The following is a 23,450-nucleotide window of genomic DNA, read 5'->3' as shown; positions in this document are numbered from 1 at the left end:
GAGTGTTTACTTAGAGCAAGAGAAATTTAGGGAGACTAGGTTTTCTCTTAATTTGACATGTTTGGGTTTGGTGTCATAATTTAGCTGTTAAAGTAAATGTTGAGATCACATGTTGTTGAGTTCTGAGAATTTGGATAATATATATCTATAATAAAAGTGAATAAAACAGGTCTTTGAAAATACAAAGCCTTTTTCCAATCATGCCAAGGACAGTCACATGCAGTCATGAAAACTGAGACTCTACAGACAACAGAGCAGAAACATGTTTTATTTGAGACAAGTTTTATTTGAAACACAAGCTTTATTTGAAACAAAATCTTTTTTTAAAAAGGGGTTTATTTGAAAAAGTTTTATTTGATACAACTATTTGTAGGCATTCTGGAGACTCATATATAGGCAAAAGAAATTAGATCATACATGCAATAGAGCAGAAGAAATGCTTTGTATATAGAAAGAACACTGCTAAAACACCTAAAAAGTTGGCATTATATATGATTACAAAGAAAAGAAAACCCGTCCAAGAAAGGTGATATGTTCAATGTGAAAGAAATTAATGTAGAAATGACATGGATCATGGTCTGTGAAGACAACCTTGCCATATCTTATAGTTGGAATCTTACTGAAATTACAGATGGGAGATTCAGTTTCTATTCTGGATTCTCTGCCTTAAGATACGAAGCCTTGACATGACCACATCCCAGTCGGCGTAAGCTCCTTCTAGATGGCGGGTTATCTCAGTTCCCGCTTCGTAGCTACGTCGGCCATGAAGTAAACGCCAGTTATCAAAAGTAATCACATCACCTAGACAAAAGATTTTTTTCAACGTGAATAATCATGAGTTTAAATGATTTGCGGAGCTAGAAAATGTAAAATGTAAGATAGCATTGCTACTTTGTTCACATCAAGAAACAGTGTGCACAGACATGTACTCCTGGGGCTAATAATACATTATATGTTTATAAAAAATTTAAAAAATTATAAAAAAAAAGAAAAAAGAAACTGTGTTTCTTTGTCTCATTTTGTGGTTTGTTTCAAGTTTTTATCTAAATTCTAGTTCGTTAACATATAGTGTAATATTTGTTGCAGGAGTGGAATCTAGTGATTCATCACTTACATAGTGCTCACCACAACAATTGCCCCCCTTAATAACCATCACCCATTTAGCCCACCCCCCGCCCACCTCCTTCCATCAGCCCCCAGTTTGTTCTCTATAGTTAAGAGTCTGTTTTATGGTTTGCTTCCCCCTGTCTCTTTCTCCCCTCTATATTCATCTGTTTTGTTTCTTAAATTCCACAGATGAGTGAAATCATATGGTATTTGTCTTTCTCTGGCTGAAAACTGTACATTTATTTTTTCACAGAAATCAGACCATTGGACGCAAACTGCTTTAGACCTTTTGACTTTTAAAGTATAGGCATTCTGTATACATTTTTATAATTTCTACTTAAAATATTATCTTTGTGTAAAACTTTGAATTGTTCTTCCTGGTTGTTATTTTGCTCTTACTTAGAAATATTTATTTCCAATTAAGCAGCTTCAGATAATTATAAGGATAGTGACTTGGTTTGTCTTCTATGTTCCTAGTATTTTGTGTACATTATTTCTAAGCCTCATAAAAGTCCTGAAAAGAGCATTAGCTCATCTTTTCGTGTGAGAAAACAGAGGCTCCAGGAAGCTGAGAGATTTGCCTGAAGCTATACTACCATTACATAGTGGAGCTTAGATTCCAACTTCTATTTTTTGTTATTTTTCTTCCTGGTATTTCAATTTTAAATGTTACTGCTCTTAAAATCAGCCTGTGGTGACTGCATATCAGTGGATTTATAAAGATTTCTAGTATCACTTTATCATGCCAAAGATCAATTCAAAAAATAATCAGAACTTAAGAATATCTTTCACTTGGCTACATTAGTAGTAGAGAGAAATTCTGCTTTTTACTATAGATACGGAAAGCCTCAAGTTTGAGGTCACTTCACTGAGTAGAGATGGTCCAGAACAAACACAATGCTTTCTGTTCCTTTATTTCAAGTAGCTGGACTACTTCAAATACCGCTTTATTTCAGGTAGCACTGTCTCTTCCAGATCAGATAAGCTAAATGAGTAAACATGACTCATGTACTTCATGAGTGAGAATCATGGGGATAATTTTACTTTTTTACTGGGATAGAAGAATTAAGTAGAATCTGCAGTTCATATTGTCTGGTTATCAGGACAGAAAGTATAAGTCCTCAGCCTTGACCTCAGACATGACATTTCATTTGGCTTGTAGCTTGTCTTTCACATATTTCTTCCTTAGGTTGGAGGTTATTAAATTTTGGTGTGCTTAAAGGTTATCTAGGAGTTTGCTAAGAACGAATATTTTTATGTCTGGAGAGGCAACAGAGCAGGGGCTGGGGCTGCTCACAAAATTCTGTGTTTCACATGCTGTATTTGAGAGAAACTGCTCGAGATCTTGCTCTACACGGTTAAGCTTGAAGAACATCCAGTTGTTTACGAAAATGTGTTTCCACTGACCTGGATTCATCTTGAAAGTAAACTTGGATTCTTTACAGTTCATGAGGTCAACAAACTCCTTCAGAGCAGCATAGAAAGGCTGAACTCTTTCAACGGGTGCATCAAATACCGTGTCTCTGGTTGCATTATTGAAGTTGATGCGAACCACTTGGCCTTTATCATCTAATCTGTTTTTTAAGGAGAAAAAAAGTTAAAAAGCCATAAGGTATTTATTTACATTTCCAAGGGTCGATTTGTCTTGGAAGATGTGTCTGAAATACAGTATTAAAGAATCCAAAAACATGTACAAAAGGTAGTAAGACTATCTGTGGTATGATATATTCATTTATTCTTTATTCATTTAGCATTTTTTAAAAGGTTTCCAACTCAGTATAGTTAACATACAGTGTTATATTAAGCTTCACGTGTATAATATAGGGATATGGCAGTTCTATCTGTCATCCAGTGCTCATCAAGGAAAGTGTGCTTTTACTGGGTATGGTGCATAAACAATGAATTCTGGTGCATTGAGAAACAATTAAAAAATTAAAAAATTAAAATTAAAAAAAAAAAAAAAGAAAAGTGAGCTTTTAATCCCCTTTACTCTTTCCCCCATTTCTCCACCCCTTTCCCCTCTGGCAACCATCAGTTTGTTCTCTGTAGCTAAAAGTTTGTTTCTTCGTTTGTTTCTTTCTCTCTCTTTTTTTTTCTTTGTCTTGTTTCTTAAATTCTACATTGTGGAGTAATTCTATTTTTAACTTTTTGAGGAAACTCCGTAGTGTTTTCCACAGTGACTGCACCAGTTTGCTTTCTCACCAGCAGTGCACAAGGATGCCTTTTCTGCACATCCTCATCAACGCTTGTTGTTTCTTGTGTGTTTGATTTTAGCCATTTTGACAGATGTGAGGTGACAGCTCATCGTGGTGTTGCTCATTGTGGTGATAGCTCAATTGTGGTGTTGCTCAATGAGGTGATAACTCATTGTGGTGGCATTTCCCTGATGATTAATGATGTTGAGTATCTTTTCATGTTTTCCATCCATTTAACAGGTATTTTTTGAAGACTTACTACGTAAGTGCTAGAGTGATTCAAATTAATTTAAAATAACTGTTGCTGAAAGATTCCAGTTAAATTTTTTTTTTTTTTTTGTATTTCAGGAAATGAATTCATTCTTCACTCTTTAAAATAGCTTTTATGTATCGAAGTATTTTTAATGTTACAAGTTCATGGGTCAACCCTTTATTAGGGTTTTAGGTATAATTTTTTTTGAAGCATGATTGGGAAGAAAAATCTATTTTCTAAAGTTTGAAATTCACTGTTCTAATTCAATCCCTAGTTTACAGGTAGGGAAACCAAGACACAGACAAAAGAAGAATCTGCCAGAGATATGTTCTTCGTATCTCTCTATCTATACTCTGTATCTTAGTATATAGGCTTTTAGAAGACCAATACTCTATCTCATTTAATATTGTATTCTCAGAACAACATAGAGCCTGCATGTAATAAGCAGTAAATATTCATTGCATATGTGACTCTCTAAACTTTTTTTAGTTCCTTGGGAGAATACCAAGGTCTTTTTAGTACTTTTGAGATAGTATATTGTGATCTCTCTATCCTTCCTTAGAATATGCATCATGATCATGACAATGTAAGGTAATATTATTTTTGATGTAAAAACATACCATTATGTTTTAATTTAATCTTTGCTTATTATCATTAGCACAGCATGAGCACTGTCTACACACAAAGCAAAAAGAAGATATATTTTTAAGCTTATTGGGAAGGTAAACTTTGAGCCAGTCCTAAAACATCTACTAACTCCAAAAGAAAGGATGGATAAAAACTGAAGGTGGGCAAAGATGGTGGCAAAGTGTCTAGAGTTGTTTCTGGGCCAGCCCAGGAGGTGGTACTATGACCCTACAGCTGTAGGGGACCAGACCTGATGGGTCAAACCAAAGAGACAGTCACACGTACCCAAGGGCTTGGTGATACTGATTTGGGGTCTAGATCACACTTAGCTGACCAATGACACAGAGTAAACCGTTATCAACAAGTCAGGGTATAGGAGGAAAATGTGATTGTCCGTGGTATATAAACTGTGGCTCTCTGGGTCCCTGTGCTTTGTCACTCAGATTAATATTCAATCCTCAGAGCCAAAGCCAATTGTAATGGTGAACTCTAAGAACTGGTCATTAGCGCTAACTCTTTGCTTTTTGATAGTGATGGAAAACTACCTATTGAACCCACACTGGGGAAAGAAAGGAACAGGTTTTCAATAGGGCTCTTGGATTCTTAAAATCAGAATTTATATATATTGATTAAAAAGCAAATATGTCTGAGTAGGCAAGGAGTGCGCTCCCTCCTTCCCCCATCCCCTCCACATAGATAAAGAATGCTCTGTGACCTGTAGGTTGCAGCTTGATGAACAAAGAGTCAAGGAAAAGGTCAGTCAGCAGAAGATATTGTGGGCCTCTGGTTTGAGTGGCACAAGGGCCAGTGTCTGACATTTCATTTGCTCTGTTAGCATTTACACTGCGGGTTTCAGAACCTTTCAGTCTGAGGCAATTTTGTCTTCTAATCTTAAGATTCTAGCCTTACTGCTCTTGGTTCACTTTCCCTCCTCTCTCCCTATGCTATTTTCTATACATCTAATGATCAAACCCTTTGTGCCATCCTCTGTGTCATTGACAAGGTTGTCATGACTTTGAAACTTCTTGGAGATCTACACAAGCCATGCTGGCACTCTGTTTCATTTTTTATTAACACTCTAATTCCTTGACGGAAATGGTTATGCTAGTAATAACTCTCTTTTAGAGTCCATGTGTATATCCTCACATATGAAAGGAATATGATGAAAGGAATTTTGGGACTCATCAGTTTAAGGAAAATCAGAATTGTGTGCCCCATGGACCATTGTATTACACTTTCATTTCTAAAGAGTTCAGATATATAGATAATAATAATCAATATTTTCTCTTTCTTTTTCTCACAGTGAGAGAGAGATATATATATCAAGAGAGAGACATTCTCTGTCTCCTTTTCTTGGTGTTTACTATCTGAGAAAAAAAATAAGATACAAATTCATAATTTAGCATTTTCAGAAATGATAACAGGAGAAGTAGAAAAATTTAGTTTTGAGGTCTAGGGAAGACATTCTAAGGATGAACAGTGTTAGAGGAGAAGATTGGTTGACATCTCAAAGATCAACCTAAAATGCAAAATTGAGTCTCTGTAAGCATTCTGTGTGCAGCCAAAGAATGAAGGGGAGGTCCCAATGCAGCGTTACATGCTAAGGAAGGGTAAAATGTCTCCGAAGACAAGGAGTAACTGGTTACATTATAGCAATGCATAAGGGGCAAACGTTTAAACCTAAACGAGCATCCTACTGACTGCAAATCAGCAAAAGCAAAATGTCATCAGTGATGCCAACAAAAAAACCCAGTAAAAGGACTGCAGTATCCTTTCCTGAAATCAGAGTTGGTGCCATGAATACTCCTTGTTAGTTACACTAGTCTGTCTCATTGAGAGAGGTGATATTTGATGGAATCACTTGAATTTGTTGTGGAGATATATGTATCACTGTGGTGTTGCCTACCACATCGCATTGTACTGGGATCTGCAGGAGAAATTTATTTCATGCTTTAGAAGTGTTTTGAATCTTGCAAATTGATTATGTTCCCTCCTTGCTTTGGTCTGTCGAAGCTCAGAGCTGAAACTGAAGTCTATCACTAGTAGTTGTGTTGGAGTTTATAGAATTAGCAATTTATTCTGCTCTTTCAAAGCCAGACACTGTGGTAGGGGAGCCTATATATTGTCTCTAACTCCCGCTTTGGTTGTATGTGGTAGGCACTAATATTACTCCCTTTGTACTGGCAAAGAGACAGTAGCTTAGCAAGCCTGAGTTATTAGACCATGACTGCACTGCTAATGAGGCAAGGAGTAGGAACGGTATTCATAGGATTGAACTTGTAACCAATGAGGATGCACTGCTGTAGCTTAATCTCACCATTATTATTTTTTTCCTACTTTCTTTATCTGTTTGTTTTTCATTTTACTTCATTGTACCCTAACTTTGCCAGGAGATCTTTTTGTGCTAGATAGAACATAAACATCTCAAAGGAGTTAAAAATTTAACAATGAGGAATATTAAATTAACCCAAACACCCAGGTGACCCAAATCCCTCAATTAATTGAAAACCCTATTCATTTCACCCCCCTGTTGTTAAAAATACATTTTTGAGTGGATTAACATTAACCCCTTGATAATCTCTGGGGATATCCCCAAGACCTGAATACTTGACAATGGCCAAATTCTGGAATTCTACTACAAAAAAATAACAAACACATATTATGATTCAGATGAGGAGCATTCAGTTAATCTCACTCAATAACTAAGGGTTTATTTGCTTTGCCTCCATTTGCCAGCCTTGCAGAATCTGCAATTATATTCTGCCACAACAAAATTATGCAATCTGTTGTGAATTTTTAAGTAATTTTTGAACAGTTGAAACTAGGAATCCAAGAGTTATTTCTTTTCTTTTCCACCTTGGTGACTGACCTCTCAAGAGAACATTATTCTGAACTAGAATTTATTTCTGATGGCTGTCTCTCTCTCACACCCTTCATCCCATCTGTAAGGAAAATACGCTGTTTCAACCTACAAAACACATCCTTAAACACTTCACAACACTGCCCCTACCGCCACGTGAACTACTCATATTCTGGTTACCCTCACCTCCAGCCTGTCATCCTGCAGTGGCTTTCAGGCTGGTCTTCCTGTTCCTGCCCTTGCCCTTCCTCACACAACAGCCAGGGTGACCCACTTAAAATGTAAATAAATTTATGTAAATACAAATGTTTCTCTTCTGCTCAAAATCTCAGAGCACCTCCCCATTTCCCTAAGAGTAAAAGGCAATGTGTTTTTAAACAATGCATAATAAGGGTCGCATGATCCTACTCCCATCTGACCTCCTCTCTTAAAACTCTGCTCCACACCAGCCTCCTTGCTGTCCTTTGAACATACCGGATGTGTTCTTAGAGCCTTCTTAGGACATTTGCTCTAGCTGCTTCTGGAAAATGCTCCTCTTCTGGACAAACTCCTTTACTCTTTTAAGTTTTTGCTCGAATATCACCTACTCAGGAAAGCTTTTCCTCACCACATATGAATAATGCAAGTTCCATCTCCCCTAAGTCTGTGGTTCTACAGATTCCCCTTATCCTGCCCCACTTCTCCTTTTTTCTTAAATACTTAATTTTAAGTATTTTTTTCTTTTTAAAATTTTTATTATATTTTATTATATATAATAATTATTTTATTTTTTTCTTAAATACTTAATTTTAAGTATTTTAAATGCTTAAAATACTTAAATACTTAAACAAAATCAACAGTCAGTGTAATCTACTCATTTGTTTTAAATCTCTGATTTCCTCCTCCCTCACTAAACTTTAAGCTTCATGAAGGCAGGAATCCTTGTTTTGTCCATGGATGTATCCCAACCACCAAGACGAGTGGCTGCTTTCAATAAAAACTTGTTGAATGAATAAATGAAGGCCATATGATATATAAGAAAGATGAGTTTGCATATTGGGGATTTCATAATTTGTTAAATGAGTTAATTTTCATATCATTTGGCTGTTTCTACTAAAAGAAGAATACAAACTCAACTTTAAAATTAGAAACCCCCCTATGACCCAGCACTTACACTAATAGGTTTTTACCCAAAGGATACAAAAATACAAATTTAAAGGGGGTAAATGCATTATTATCAACAATAGCCAAACTTTAAAGAGAGCTCAAATGTCCATTGACTAATGAATGGATAAAGAAGGTGTGGTCTATATACACAATGGAGTATTTCTCAACCATCAAAAATAATGAAATCTTGCCATTTGCGACAACGTTGATAGAGCTAGAGTGTATTATGCTGAGTGAAATAAGTCTGAGAAAGGCAAATACCATAGGATCTCACTCATATGTGGAATTTAAGAAAGAAAAAAGATGAACATATGGGAAGGGCTGGGGATCAGGAAAAGAGGGAAATAAACCATAAAATACTCTTAAAGATAGAGAATAAACGGAGGGTGATGGAGGTAGGTCAGTGGGGGATGGGTTAGATGGGTGATGTGTATTAAGGAGGACAGTTTTTCGGATTAGCATTGGGTATTGTATATAAGTGATGAATTACTGAATTCTACTCTAGAAACCAGTATTATGCTGTATGTTAACTAAGTAAAATAAATAAATAAATAAGACAAATAAAAATTAGAAACACCCTCATTCATGAACTGAGGTCTGATTAAATAAATCATGTCCAAGAAAGACAAGGTAAGACAATTCTCAAATAGAAGGATAAATTTGTGGCCTTCATAGGTACTTCAAAAACGTATGATAAAATAATGTTGAATGAAAAAATAATAAAATGTTCTATGCAGGGAAATATGATTTTCGTTGGCTTCAACTTAGGCAGACATTCCTGTTTCATTCTCAGTCCATGTGGTTCAAATGAGACTGAGTTTGTTCCAAAGATGAATGTGTAATCCAGGATTGGCCAATTGGAATTTGCTGACTTCCTGGCCATGGTGATTGCTTCAAGGATGGACTCAAATACAAATCTGACAGTGAGTCATCTAGTTTTGTTATAACTATTAGGAAATAAGGGTTTTCTGTGTATGTGACTCCAAGCTCTGAGGACACTGCAAATGCAGAGCTTCTATTGACATCTTAGAAGAGGAAGCCAACACAGAGGATGACAAAGCTAAGAGATGTAGAAAAAAGAGATCAATATCAGATGACATTGTTTGTCTATCAGATTTACCTGATTTGAGTTAGAATCTTTTCCCCTTCCTGCTGAAAGGATTCTGACTACTACAATCATACTGATTATAATTCTGTAGAATTTGTATGTAAAAAAAAATCAAGTGTATCTTATGTCTTAATTATTTCTCTTACACTAAGTAAGAAGAGAGAGTAGAGAGAGTTCATGGGATTTGATAATGATTTTTTTTATGGTGAAAATATTTCTTTTTCCCTCTAAAGTTGGATTAAACTGCTAATAAAAAGTAAGTTCTGTAGTTAATTGAAGCTTTCTTCTGTTTAAGCTTTAGGTTTAGGGAAATGAAGCTTTTGCAGTCAGCTATTTAATTGCTTGAGAAATGTATAAATGGTACTTACTCTATAATTTTGTGTTTGGATTGCACAGAGAAATCACAGTAATCCACTCCAATGTCTGTAAAGTCCACAAAAGTGGAGGACAAAATCTGGAATGCTCGAGGATTTTTTTCCCTGAGCTTTCGGCATACGTTAAACCCATCTACGATTTCTGAATCACCCCCAGTGACTGTTTGCTTTATGCAGTGCAGAAACTGAACCTGTAAAAAGAAAGAGAGAAATGTGTTTTAAAATGGTAAACATTTACATTTTTTGACATTGTTAAAGATTCAGAAAGTTATGAATGCACTAAAGTCAACAAACCTCTTAAATCTCTTTTGTGTCAGCAGGGAAAGGGATTGGAGAAAGAAAGTTGCTTTAGACACTATTTCAGTGTGAGACATGAACACAGGCATGATAATGTCCGTTAGTAAACAAAAGGCACAGATCAAAATAGCTGTAGGGAGCGAACACTTCATGTTGGAGTATTTACTCACTTCATGTTGACTTTACAGTGGAGGTGGGATTTAAACTGGGCAAAGGAGGATGGGTAAGATTTTGGATATGCAGAGCAGAATGGAGAGAGCAAATCAGGTGCAGTCATAATGGATGTGCAAAAATGCACACCTCACTATGTATCAAAAAGTTTGGTCGTGATAGAGGTTCATGACTGAAAAGGATAGATCCAGTTGAAAAGGTTATTGAAGCACTTATTATAGAGTCTTGAATGTCAGATGAAGAATATTGGATTTTCTCTTCTGCACAGAGGGGAATTGTTGAAGGGTTTTACATTACAGTTGTAATGTAGCCAAGACTGAGTTGAAGAATATTAGTCCAGTGGTGTTACATAGGACATATTTTTTTAAAGGAGGTGAGACAGTAACTACTCGAGAGTTAAATGAGATAGTTGAGGTATAAGGATAAGACGGGAATGGAGGTTGGGTGGGGCTATGAGGATGGATAAACCTAAGAAGCACTGGAAATAAGAAACCAAAAGGATGGTTATTTTTACTAAGATTTAGGGGGAAATGTTCAACATTATTTCATTTTGAAAAGCAAAACAATGTAAAGTCTGTTTATTTCTTTCTTTACTATTTTTTAAAAGCTTTTATTTCTTTATTTGTCAGCGAAAGACAGTGTATGTGTGCGACATAGCACAAGTGTGGGGGAGCAGCAGGCAGATGGAAAAAGAGGCTCCTCACTGAGCAAGGAGTCCAGTGTAAGACTTGATCCCAGGACTCTGGGATCATGACCCAAACCGAAGGCAGACACTTAACCAACTGAGGCACCCAGGTGTCCCCCAAATAGTAAAATTTAGAAATATATTTTTTGGATGGGGTTTCTGTGACTCCTTTAGTTAGCATGAGTGAGTGATTTTGAATAAGTTTGAATTTGTTGAATAAGCTTGAATAAGTTTAGACCCAGATTTTCTACTTAGAGAAATGAACACTATCCAGCTGTGAAAACTTTATTCTCAGTTAAACAAAAATAAGAAAGAGAAAAACATCACCGAACATCCAGATTAGGGGGAATATGAGTGGAAAAAATATCCACTTGGTTATTTCCATAAATCGTGTAGAACCGTGCTGTCCATTCGAACTTTCTGCGGTGACAGAAATGTCCTCCTCTACTGCCCAGTAGACACTAGTTCCACATGGCTATTGTGAGCTTGAAATGTGGTCAATGTGACCAAAGAACTGCATTTTAAATTTTATTTAAATATAATTAATTTAATTTAAAATTTAAATGATCATATATGGCTAGTGACTATATATTGCGTAATGCAGATCTAGAACACAAATCCTGCCTTCTTCCTCAAACTGTTCACATTTTCTTAATATTTTAAATCTCACACATACTTGTTCTCAAGTTATGATTGTACATTTATCACTTCCTTACAACAGTCCTTAGAATGTCAGACTTTCCTCTCTATTTTATGGTAGAAGAACCTAGACCCAGAAGTGAAAAAGTTGGCCCCTAGTAAGAACTCGGCTACACATGGTGAAGCTGTCATTCAAACCTTTGTCTATTTGCCTCAAAATCATCATACAGCAAGTTCTTTTCCTTTTAAAGGGGGGAAATTCTTTTATGGGACTCTTAATAGTTTAGTATCATGAGTTGTGTATATATATATATGTGCTTTGTAAACTCCAATTCCTGTTTCAGGTTGATTATGCCTTATTTTCTGATGTTAGGAGAGAATTGGTCTACATTATTAATGGTTCCAACCTTAAACTGGTGGCAATTTTTTAAGCTCAAAAAAAAAAAAAATGTGCACAAGCTGACCAAGTCGCTGTAGAAAACCATCTCATCACCAGGGCTGTGAAAGGTGAAGCAGCATGATTAACAAGAGGATGAAATGGAAACATTTCATGTCATTCATTAAGAACCAAAACTATTTCCTTTCTAGATGTTACTTCATCTACCCATCCCAAGCAGCATGAGCATTTTGGCCCAAAGATAGTGAGCAAAGGAACATCTGTGCTTCTTTAAAGATGTGTCACCTCATCCTTGCCCCACATGATCCAAATTGATGAAATTCAACTCTCAACAGGTAGCTCATTATTTAGATCATTTCATCTGCATTGAAAAGAAAAGTGACTTATTCTGTTTGTTATAAAAAAGCTCAAGCTTTGTCACAAAGACCCCTGAACTATTCCAAATGGAAACTTGACCAATAGCAGAAACAGCTACCTACATTCTAATTATTCTCTTGCAACAATCTAGACATTTTAGGAATCATCTGTCACTTAAAAAGCTTCTGTCAGGTCATTTATCTTTGAATATGTCTTTTGCTGATGGAGACAGGCACAACTTTGTGGTATTTCTTTGCCTTTTTTATATCATATCTGTGACGTCCTTGTTACATGAAATGTGCTGCGCTAAGCCTTAGTTTGTAATGTCTGATGATGTCTATGCTCATCGCATTATATAAATCATGGTAATTAGAAAGTCTAACTCAAGGCCAGCACGGTATGGTGAAAAACCTAACTAGACAGAGGCCTGGGCTCCTTTTTAAGTGTCCTATTATTCGGATGTCACTCAGTGAAAGCATTTAACGTTGCTGTGTGTCATTTTGTCATCTAACATAAAAAGGCATGATCAATCACCTGCCTTACAGGAATGTTAAGAGGGATCAGACAAAGTAATATATATAGCATACTTTGAAAAAGTATAAAATGCTATGAAAATGTCAAGCATTATATTATACTTCGAGAATATTTACAAAGCCATGTAATCACTTTTCCTTAGGCTTTCAATTTTAACCCAGAAACAAAACCTAACCTCACTTAAAAACAGCAGATAATTAAAATATTAAATTCGAATTTTTAGTTTTCTAGTCTAATTTTTTCAAAAGATTTTATTTATTTTTTTGAGAGAGAGAGAAAGAGCAGAAGTAGGGGGAGTGGCAGAGGGAGAAGCAGGCTTCCGGCTGACCAAGGAACCTAATGCAGAACTTGGTACCAGGACCTGAAGTTCATGACCCCAGCCAAAGGCAGACCCCACCCAGGCACTGTGGTGCCTGGGTGACTGAGCCACCCAGGCACCCCAGTGGTATTCTTTCAAGCCAATAAGTTATGAAGTGGTTTTTATGCAGTGATAGCTAACTGATATGAATGGTAGTCATGTGACTTTATGGGAAAACCCTACATTGTGTTCCCTGGTTTCATTTTCTCTTTTAACTCTTTTGGGAATGGTAAATATGCAAAAGGACCTGAAGATCTACTGCTATCATAAAATTTGTCTAAGCAAAGCAAAAAGTGCCAATAGTTATTTCCAAAAGGAAACAAAGAAAGTTTTTTGTTTTTTTTGTGTTTTGTTTTTTTTAAATACACAAAAATCTTCTATCCCTTGGAAATCTCAGGCTATTCAGGATTTAGGTACAGAGATTTCATGTTTGGATTATGCTTGAAGAAGGATCTATGTAGGACAAGTTAGCTAGTGAAACCTAGAATCACTTAGACTCAAAATACAGGCGGATACTGGTCCTTGGCTTGTCTTGTGGAAAATATGTTGAGGCTCACCTTACCCCAGGTGGATGATGGAGGGCTGGATAATCAGTGTGAAAGCTTAGCTTCCCGGTTGTGTAAGCCACATTGTTTGCGTCAATTTTGTCTTGCACTTGCCAAGTATGTCTGTAAAATACAAGAAGCATATGTTTAAACGGTCTGTCAGTAATCCAAAGGAAATGTGTTAGAATGAACTGGATACATGGGGGAAATGGAAACTTTTCATTTTATGAAATAATTACCATAATGATGTGAGCCAAGAAGAGAGCCTGGCTTTTCCTTGTCCAAAGTTACCATTTGAGAGTATGTACCTCCTCCTTTCTTCTCTCTTCTCCAGAGAAAAATACATTTACACATTCGTCTATCCCACAGAGCTTATAAAGAGGTATGTGTGGGATTATAGGTTAGGTTTTTTTTTAATAGCTTAGTGCATTTAAAATCATTTATTGAGGTGAAATTCACATAACACAAAATGAACCATTTAGTGGACAGTTCGGTGGCCCTTAGGACTTTCACAATGTTGGTAAGCATCACCTCTACCTATCTAGGTGCAAAATATTTCCATCACTCCACACGGAACCTCTTACCCATGAAGCATTTTCTTCCCATCCTGCCCTCCTCCCAGTCCCTGGCAAACACCAATATGCATCCTGTCTCTAAGGATTTACCTACTTGGGGTATTTAATATAAATGGAATCATACAAAGTGTAACCTCCTGTGTCTGCCTTATTCTACTTAACAGAGTATTTCTGAGATTCCTCCATGATGGACCATGTATCATTACTTCATTCCTTTTTATGGTCAAATAATATTCTATTGTATGGCTATTCCATAATTCGTTTATTGACTCATCAACAGATGGACATTTGCACTATTTCTACTCCTTGGGAGATGTGATTAGTGTTGGCATAACCATGGGTATGCATATACTTATTTGAGCACCTGTTTTCAATTCTTTTGGGTAATGCCTAGGAGTGCAATGATGGAATCATATCCTAATTCGACCTTTAACTTTTTGAGCAGGTACCAAACCATTTTCCATAGTAGTTGGACCACTTTACATTCCCACCAGGATTTTTGAGGCTTCCAATTTTTTCACATCCTCATCAACGTTTGTTATTTTCTGGTTTGTTGTTGTTGCTGCTGTTGTTGGTTTTAACCATCCTGGTGGGTGTGAGGCGGTATATCATAGTTTCTTTTTTTTTTTTTTTAAGATTTTATTTATTTATTTGAGAGAGAGAGAGAGAGAGCATGAGAGGAGAGAGGTCAGCAGGAGAAGCAGACTCCCTGCCAAGCAGGGAGACCAATGTGGGACTTGATCCTGGGACTCCAGGATCACAACCCGAGCCAGAGGCAGTCGCTTAATGAACTGAACCACCCAGGTACCCCAAAACTTGTTTTTTTAAGATTTTATTTATTTATTTCACAGACAGAGATCACAAGTAGGCAGAGAGGCAGGCAGAGAGAGAGGGGGAAGCAGGCTCCCTGCCAAGCAGAGAGCCTGATGCGGGGCTTGATCCCAGGACCCTGGGATCATGACCTGAGCTGAAGGCAGAGGCCCAACTCACTGAGCCACACAGGCACCCCCAAGGTATATCATAGTTTTGATGTGCATTTTCTCAGTGGTTAATGATGTTGAGTATCTTTTTATATGCTTGCTGGCCATCTGTATATTTACATTGGACATATGCCAATTAAAGTCCTTTGCTCATTTTAAATTGAGTGGTTTGTCCCTTTTTAATTTCTATGAGCACTTTAGATAGCCTGGCATGTGATCTGTAACTATTTTTACCCCTTTTGTAGGGTTGTCCTTTCATTTTCTTAGTAATGATATTTGATGGTCAAAAGTTTAAATTTTGATGAAGTTCTATTCATCTATTTTTGTGTTTGTTTGTGTTTTTGGTGTTAGACCTAAGGATCCATTGCCCAATCTAAGGTCATGAAAATTTACACTTATGTTTTCTCCAAAGAATCTTACAGTTTTATATATAGATCCTTGATCCATTTGAGCTAATTTTGAATAATATGTGAGGAAGGGGTCCAACTTTATTCTTTTTGCATGTGCATATGGAGTTGTCCCAGCACTGTTTGTTGAAAGGACTGTTCTTTCCTCATTGAAAGGTTTCAACACCCTTGTTAAATATCAGTTAGCCATAGATGCATGGGCTTCCTTCTGAACTCTGAGTTCTATTCCATTAATCTGCATGTTTATCTTTATCCCAGTACCACAGTATTTTGCTTACTATAGAATTGTAATAAGTTTTGAAAACAGGAAGTATGAGTCCTCCAACTTTGTTCTTGTTTGTTATTATTATTTTGGCTCTTAAGAACCCTTTGCAATTTCATATGAATTTGAGCATTGCTTTTCTATTTCTACAAGAAAACCACTGGAATTTTGGTAAGCATTGCATTGAATCTGTGGACTGCTTCAGGTAGTAATCACATCTTAACAATATTCTGTCTTCCAATCCACGAATGCAGGATATCCTTCCATTTATTAGGTCTTCTTTAATTTCCTTCACAATGTTTTATAGTTTTCATTTTATAAGTTTTTCATCTCCTTGGTTAAATTTATTCCCAGGTATTTTATTCTTCTGGATGCTATTATAAATGGAATTTTTAAAAAAGTTTCCTTTTCAGATCATGCATTGCTAGTATGTATAAGCACAACTCATTTCTGTGTATTGCTCTTATATCCTGCAAATTTGCTGAATTCATTTATTATCTATATTAGCTTTTTTGTGTCAATTCTGGGGGGGGTTCTATATATAGGATCATGTTATCTATGAATAAAGATACACTTGCCTCTTCCTTTCTCATTTGGATGCCTTTATTTCTATATTTTGCCCAACTGCCCTGGCCAGAGCTTCTAATACAATGTTGAATTGCAGTGGTGAAAACAAGCACTCTTATCTTGTTCCTGATCTTAGAGGGAACTCAATGCATATTTATTTTATTTTATTTGAACTTAATGAATTTTTAATTATACTCTTATAACTATTACTCAGATCAGAAAATATAACTTTAAGGTTATATGTCTTGTCCCAGCCATAATCTCATCTCTCTCTTCTCCCAAGTAACCATACCATGACTTCTGTATTTATAATTTCTTTGCATTTCTTTATATTTTTACCCTTGAATCTGCATCCTTAGACACTTTGTTTAATATTAGCAACAGTTGTTATGTATTTTAAGTGTCTTCATCTACAGGTTTCCCTTCCAGCCTGTTCTTCCTACAATTTATTGTTTGAAGAACTTAGGGAGTTTGACCTCCAGAGTTCCTCACAGTCTGGACTTTGCTGATTGTGTATCAATGTGTGGTTCAACATGTTTCTCTGTCTTCTGTGTTTCTAGAAAATTTACAACTAAATGCAGAGGCTTGGACAAAGTCTTTTCTCTCTTTGGCAAAACTATAGATGGCATTGTGCTCTTCTATTAGAAGACACAGAATGTCAAGATGTCTTTGTTTTTGTGATATTCGTACATACTTATGCTCAGTGGCTAGATCCACTAATTCATTGGGAGTCCCAAATAGTAAAGTGCCAAATTAATAATTTCTTTTTCATTTGTCAGTGCTTTTAAAAATATCTACTTTCCTTCATCTAGTATTTGGTTACCCCATGTAAGAGCTACATAGGGATACTGAGATAAGAACTTGATCCTTTCCCTTTATTTACTATTTTATTATGAAATGGATTAGTTTTCTACCATTCCAAGATGAATAATTAATTTTCAAAAAATAATATTTTTGATGAAAATGCATTAAAACTAGATAGTGGTAATGGTTTCACAACATTGTCAATGTACTAAATAACACAAAAGTGTATGCTTTAAAATTGTTAATTTTATGTTATGTCAATTTTACCTCCAGTACCAAAAGAAATAGCTTGCCTTTATAGTTTAAAAAAATTAATAAATGAACTAGGGATTACTTGCAACTCTGTGTCAGGAAAATAAACCAGTATTCAGATTTTGTAAGACTTTTCCCTGAGAAGATTGAGAAAATGGGTAATTGGAAGAAAGTTGTGTTTTAAAATAAGGCAAATCTGGTTTGAAAAATGTATCACTATAAATGCATGTCATTTTATTGCTGTCATAATGTCTATTTGTTAATTTATATTCATATTCATCAAATCATTTTTCAATAAATTATATTGAGCCCCTATTCTATGTCAGGCATTGTTTTAGCATTAGAGATATAGCAGGGAACAAGAGAAACAAATGAACAAGTAATTACCAAATATAATAACAGAAATAAGTGCTACAAAAGAAATAAGGCAAGGCAAGGAGATAAGGATTGGGGGCTAGTAGAATATCATGGCAGAGATAATGCTTTGAGAAGTGTTCCAGAAGACCTGGAAGAAAAGGAGAAATGTGAATTTCTGGGGGATGTATTTTAGGGATAGGAATCTGAAGTGAAAGATAGGGTGTCTTCCCCATTCTCTGGGATTGAGGATGAAACTAGCTATTTGGCTCTGTTTTTTGGTCTTGTTTTGTATTGTATTTCATCTAAGTGTAAAATGGAGGGGCTGTAGAGTGGCTCAGTCAATTAAGCATCTGCCTTCAGCTAAGGTCATTATTGCAGGGTCCTGGGATAGAGCCCCACATCAGGCTCTCTGCTCAGTGGGGAGTCTGCTTCTCTCTCTGCCTCTGCCTGCTGCTCCCTCTACTTGTGCTCTCTCTCTGTGACAAAAATATAAAAAAAGATAGGGACACCTAGGTGGCTTGGTCATTAAGTGACTGCCTTTGGCTCATGTCCTGATCTCAGGGTCCTAGGATCAAGACCTGCATCAAGCTCCCTGCTCAGCGGGGAGCCTGCTTTTCCCTCTTTCTCTTCCTGCTGCTCCCCCTGCTTGTGCTCTCTCTCTCTTTCTCAAATAAATAGATAAATAAATCTAAAATAAATAAATAAATTAATTAATTAATTAAAAATGGAAAGCCTGGTAAATCTTCCACCAAAGTTTAAGGAACCATCTCTATGTGGCTATAAGCTGGAGAGAGAACCTGTGAAAGAGAAAGTGTTGCCTGCTCCAACTAATTTCAAATATGAATCCAACAATCCATTATACTGTAGTGACTGTACCCAGGAAATACATATTCTCCATGAACCTCATGTCACTCCATGACCCAAACCTAATGAAGATTCTGCCTGTTGTCACCATCAGCATTCCAACAATAATCAACATGTAGGAAAGGATGTAAGGACAGGAAAAAAGTAATTTCATCAAGTTGTAGAATCTATAGCATCTTCTAAGAAGATGATGCTTTTGACATTGTTAATAGGAAATGATTATATTTAGATTTTTCTTTTCAAGAGTGATGATGGTTTTGCATTGATTCACGTACCTTCCCTTTTGTGGTGTCTCCTACGATCAGGGGTAGGCTCACTGAATTTTCATGCAGCCAAGAGCTGGCTGAGATTCAAGGTGCACGTTTTAGCCGGGGAACGGATCTTTCCTTCGTTTGACATTAACTGGCTTCTACAGGGATGGGGCCTGTGACTTGGCATCATCAGAGAAGTTCTCCAGCCCTCTGCGCTAACTGGCAGGGGATGATTAACATTTTTCAGCCCTAAAGTGTCTCAGGCACGGTGTGGGATACATAGCCCAAAAGTCTATGCTCGCACATAATGATAAATCCCAGGAAAGGGGCTTGCCAATTCCAATCATAAAACATTCTCATAACAGTCATAGTGTAAGTCTGGAAAAATCCTAGAAATGTCATTTGGTCTACCTTTCTACCTCCTTATAGAAATGAATCATGCCAAGAAGGCTGCTGCTGATTGTTTGTGACCCTAAGCTTTTATGCATCCTTCTCAAATCCAAAGGAAAACACACCAGAAATAAATGCAAATGTGATCCATGGGCATGTGGAGAAAGTGTTTTTTAAAAGCCCACTTGTGGGGCCTTAGTGAGATGAGGGTGTATTTACAGGCATCTTTCATTAGAAACAGATTCTAACGCTCCTCCAAGTAAAGCAACTCAAGCAGACTGTCAGAAATTATCGTGACCAAAGCAGAGGTGCAGGACCCAGGTTTTTCTAAAACTCAAGAGGCAGGCTCAGCATAGCATCTTAACCACTGGTATAGACCTGCCTGGTGTTGTACTGGGACAGGCGATTGGAACTGTGCACATAATCCTGCTTTTGCCAGCAATGCTATTTTAAACAAATCTAGGGATTTCCACTGAGCTACTTGTGTCATTCTCAAAATTGGATAAACCAAAACACGGACTCTTAACTCTAGAGAACAAACTGGTGGTTACCAGCAGGGAGGTGGATTGGGGGTGGGTGAAACAGGTCAAGGGGATTAAGAGTCTGCTTACCATGATGCACACTGAGCCATGTATAGAATTGTTAAATCACTATACTGTATACCTAAAACTAATACAGCAGTACATGTTAACTCTACTGGAATTAAAATTTTAAAAAAGAAATGTCTTTTATATTTTCCACTTAAGGATTTTGTCAAAAGCTCCTGTACATTAAAATCATGATTTTTAGAGACTATTTTGTGGGCTTGGTTTGAATACTTATTCATTAAATCCACCCTGGTCTAGATGGCCAATCATAGATACTCATGATATTTCATGAAATTAATAGTGTTTTGTGACAAATTTGAATCCTTTAGTGTTTATGGAGTGTTTAAATATTGTTTTTGCTAGATTTGTTCTTATACCCTTGGTGATAGATTTTATAATCTTTTGGTTAGCGGATCACACCTGGAAAGTCATGCTGGATTTATTTTTAATCTTTTTCTTTTTTGAAGTACAACTTATATGAAAAGATGTTCTACAATTGCAACCTGGATTTCTTATCACCAACAGCTACACTCTCTAATCTCAGCCTACTGCAAGCTGCTCTCATCAGGTAACAGAAGCGTGCCTTCTTTTGACTATCATCACTTGTCCTGTTGGACCTAAAACATAATGTTCATATGTCATTTTTATTTTTTAAGTTTTAACATAGACAATTATCTCTTAGGGGTGCCCAGGTGACTCAGTTGGTTAAGTGTGACTCTTGATTTTGGCTCAGGTCATGATCTCAGGGTCGTGAGATTGAGCCTGTGTTGGGCTCCATGCTGAGTGGAGACTCAGATTCTTTCTCTCCCTCTCCTTCTGTCTTTCCCCTCCCCTGCTCTCACACACACATACATGTGAGCACATGCTCACTCTCTCTCTCCCAAATAAATAAATCTTTAAAAAAAAAAAAAGACTTCATTTATTTATTTGACAGAGAGAGACACAGAGAGAGGGGGAACACAAGCAAGGAGAGTGGGGGAGGGAGAAACAGGCTTCCCACTGAGCAGGGAGTCCCATGTGGGCCTCGATCCCAGGACCCTGGGATCATGACCTGAGCCGAAGGCAGCTGCCTAATGACTGAGCCACCCAGGTGCCCTCAAATAAATAAATCTTTAAAAAAAAATGATCTCTTAGCTAAAATAAACAAAAACATTAATAATCATCCAAAGGAATATTATGCTGTATATCATTTGTTTTCTATTTCTTTTTTATTTTTTGAAGATTTTATTTATTTATTTGAGGTTGAAAGAGAGAGCAAGAGCAGGGGGAGGGAGAAGCAGGCTCCCCACTAAGGAGGGAACCTGATACGGGTTTTGATCTCAGGACCCTGGGATCACAACCTGAGCCGAAGGCAGATGCTTAACCAACTGGGCCACCCAGGGGCCCCTAACATTTCTAACCGTAGTTATAACACATCTACCTATAACTTCCCAGATGCAGTCACCCTTCTGAGCTTCAGATATTTAATTTTCCATCATCACTTATTAGACACACTCACAATGGGCCAGGAACTGAGGATACAGACATGAACAGAACCGACATGGTACTTGCATCTCATGGAACGTACAGTCTCTGGGGAAGAAAAATCAGTGTGACTTACCTTCAAAGCTAAAGTACAAGACATTATGAGAATAAGAGAGTAAAGATTAGGCGGAGACCTGAAGACTGAGTAGGTTTTACCTAGAAGGGTAAAGGTCATTATGGGCAGAAGGCCCAGTGGAGGGAGAGAACATAGCCTCTCAGGGGAAGTGAGAGAAGTCCAATATGGGCTGCAGTGGGGACTGTTTGCTCTGTGGCTATTCTTGGTTTTGTTTCAAATATCTGTTTCCCTTATTGTACTGTAAAGTTGTACCAAAAAAAATCTCATTACATGAGGGAACTGAGCTGAAACATACTTTTTATCTCATAGCATTTAACCCACTGCCAAAAATATTTGTTGAATGAAGGCATGGACTGTAAAACAATAAATTGTGTTATGTTCCTGATTGTCTAGCTATTAACTTTAATCCCGGCCAAAGCTATATGTTTTAGATATATTTAAATCATGAATAATTTGGCCACCAATCATTTCTGTTGTCTGATTCCTAGGGGAAGTGTTACAGTTGTTTGCAAACAATACTTGGCAGAACTGCTAGGCTGTGTTTTAAAAAGCCATTATCTTTTCAGTTCTAAATTATATTATGGACTCTCATTTACATTGCATTTATTCCTGAAAATGAAAAACTCCATTCCATTTTTGATAAGAATATCCCCACTATAAAGTAGGAAAATGAAAGTAAACTGTCCGATATCTAGCATTGCTCTCACTCCATCCATTAAACTCATATGGAAATCTCCATGAAGCATGAAGATACAAAGCAAACAAGGAGGGTCCTGGGATAATCATGGTGACATAGTTCTTAATCTCTCTGAATTTTCTTCATGGGACATCTAGTGTGCAAACCCCAAAACTCGGGGAAAACATCTAAACCAAAATTAGGTGACAGGATATATCCATGAGGTCCAAAATACGAGTGGGTATAGAGACAGACTTTCCAAAGCCACAACATGCCATATCAGAAATGGTGCAGAGGAGGAAGCAGAGTGAAGCAACTAGGTATTGGATGGATCCGAAAAATTCCCAGATCACGAAGGGACAGTTTACTGGCGCCTGGGAGGGTATGTTCACATTTCAACGTAGCTGCCTATGAGGGGTCTGTGGTAAGGGACTGGATTAGTCTGGGCTCGGGAATTCTAAACACTCAACAGACGAAACACTCATCCATGAAGAGACTCCAAATTGAGCAGTCCAGGAACAGTAAGGACAAAGGAAAAAGAAGTTCCAGATAAAAGTAAAGGAGAGAAACCAGGAGGTCTGATAACCAGAAGGTTATCATCCATAGTTTTGAAATACAGTTTAAAACTGTAACAAAGTTTATGAATCATATCTCCTTTTAATAATCAAGAAAAAAGTTCACATGAAAATTAGAAATATCACATGGTTAAGGTTTAGTTTCCTAAAGTTTATTTTAAGAAAGAGAATGAATAGCAAAATAACATACCTATAGATAATACATGCTGGAAGGATATGCCCCAAAAGATAAAAAATATTCTAGTTTCTCTAACTTCTATTTTTCTGCTTATACCTACTGATATTGAGTCCAGAAGATATTAATCAAGTGATATAATATATGAAAGAATAACTTACATCAGAGATAGAAACCCAGAAATGGAGTGATATACTCAGAAAGGAAAAATTTTAAAAATCATTAAAAATGAAGACTAAGCTAGAAGGGATGCAATATTGAATAAGTACAACAGATAACACATTTGGATAATGAGAAGATAAAAAGGAAAAAAACTTAAATATCAAAAAAGACAGAGATAAGAGGGATTTGAGAGAAAGTAATAAATTTTAATAAATTTTAATTAACAGATGATTTAATATACACATAATAGGAGTCCTCAAAAGAAGAAATCCAGAATAAAAAGAACAAATATTAAGAACTATAATTTAAAAAA

The 23,450-nt window shown here is 36.6% G+C and overlaps 1 protein-coding gene across 1 annotated transcript in view; it reads right to left on the bottom strand.

Moving 5' to 3' along the window:
* Window positions 1-252: 252 nt before the first annotated feature.
* The window catches only part of BBOX1 (gamma-butyrobetaine hydroxylase 1), a 60,404-nt gene continuing 37,206 nt past the window's right edge, over window positions 253-23,450 (bottom strand). The window contains exons 5-8 of the mRNA XM_032881239.1: window positions 13,671-13,776; window positions 9,665-9,861; window positions 2,515-2,681; window positions 253-801 (exon numbers count right to left, since the gene is read on the bottom strand). Coding sequence (XP_032737130.1) covers window positions 641-801; window positions 2,515-2,681; window positions 9,665-9,861; window positions 13,671-13,776 — 631 coding nt within the window. The 3' untranslated portion in view covers window positions 253-640. The remainder of the gene's footprint in view (window positions 802-2,514; window positions 2,682-9,664; window positions 9,862-13,670; window positions 13,777-23,450) is intronic.

The sequence above is a fragment of the Lontra canadensis genome, unplaced genomic scaffold, assembly GCF_010015895.1.
Source record: "Lontra canadensis isolate GAN:19392208 unplaced genomic scaffold, GSC_riverotter_1.0 scaffold74, whole genome shotgun sequence".
In the NCBI taxonomy this organism is placed as follows: Eukaryota; Metazoa; Chordata; class Mammalia; order Carnivora; family Mustelidae; genus Lontra; species Lontra canadensis.
The sequence above is the reverse complement of the archived record's forward strand: the minus strand, read 5'-3'. Positions and strand labels throughout refer to the sequence as shown.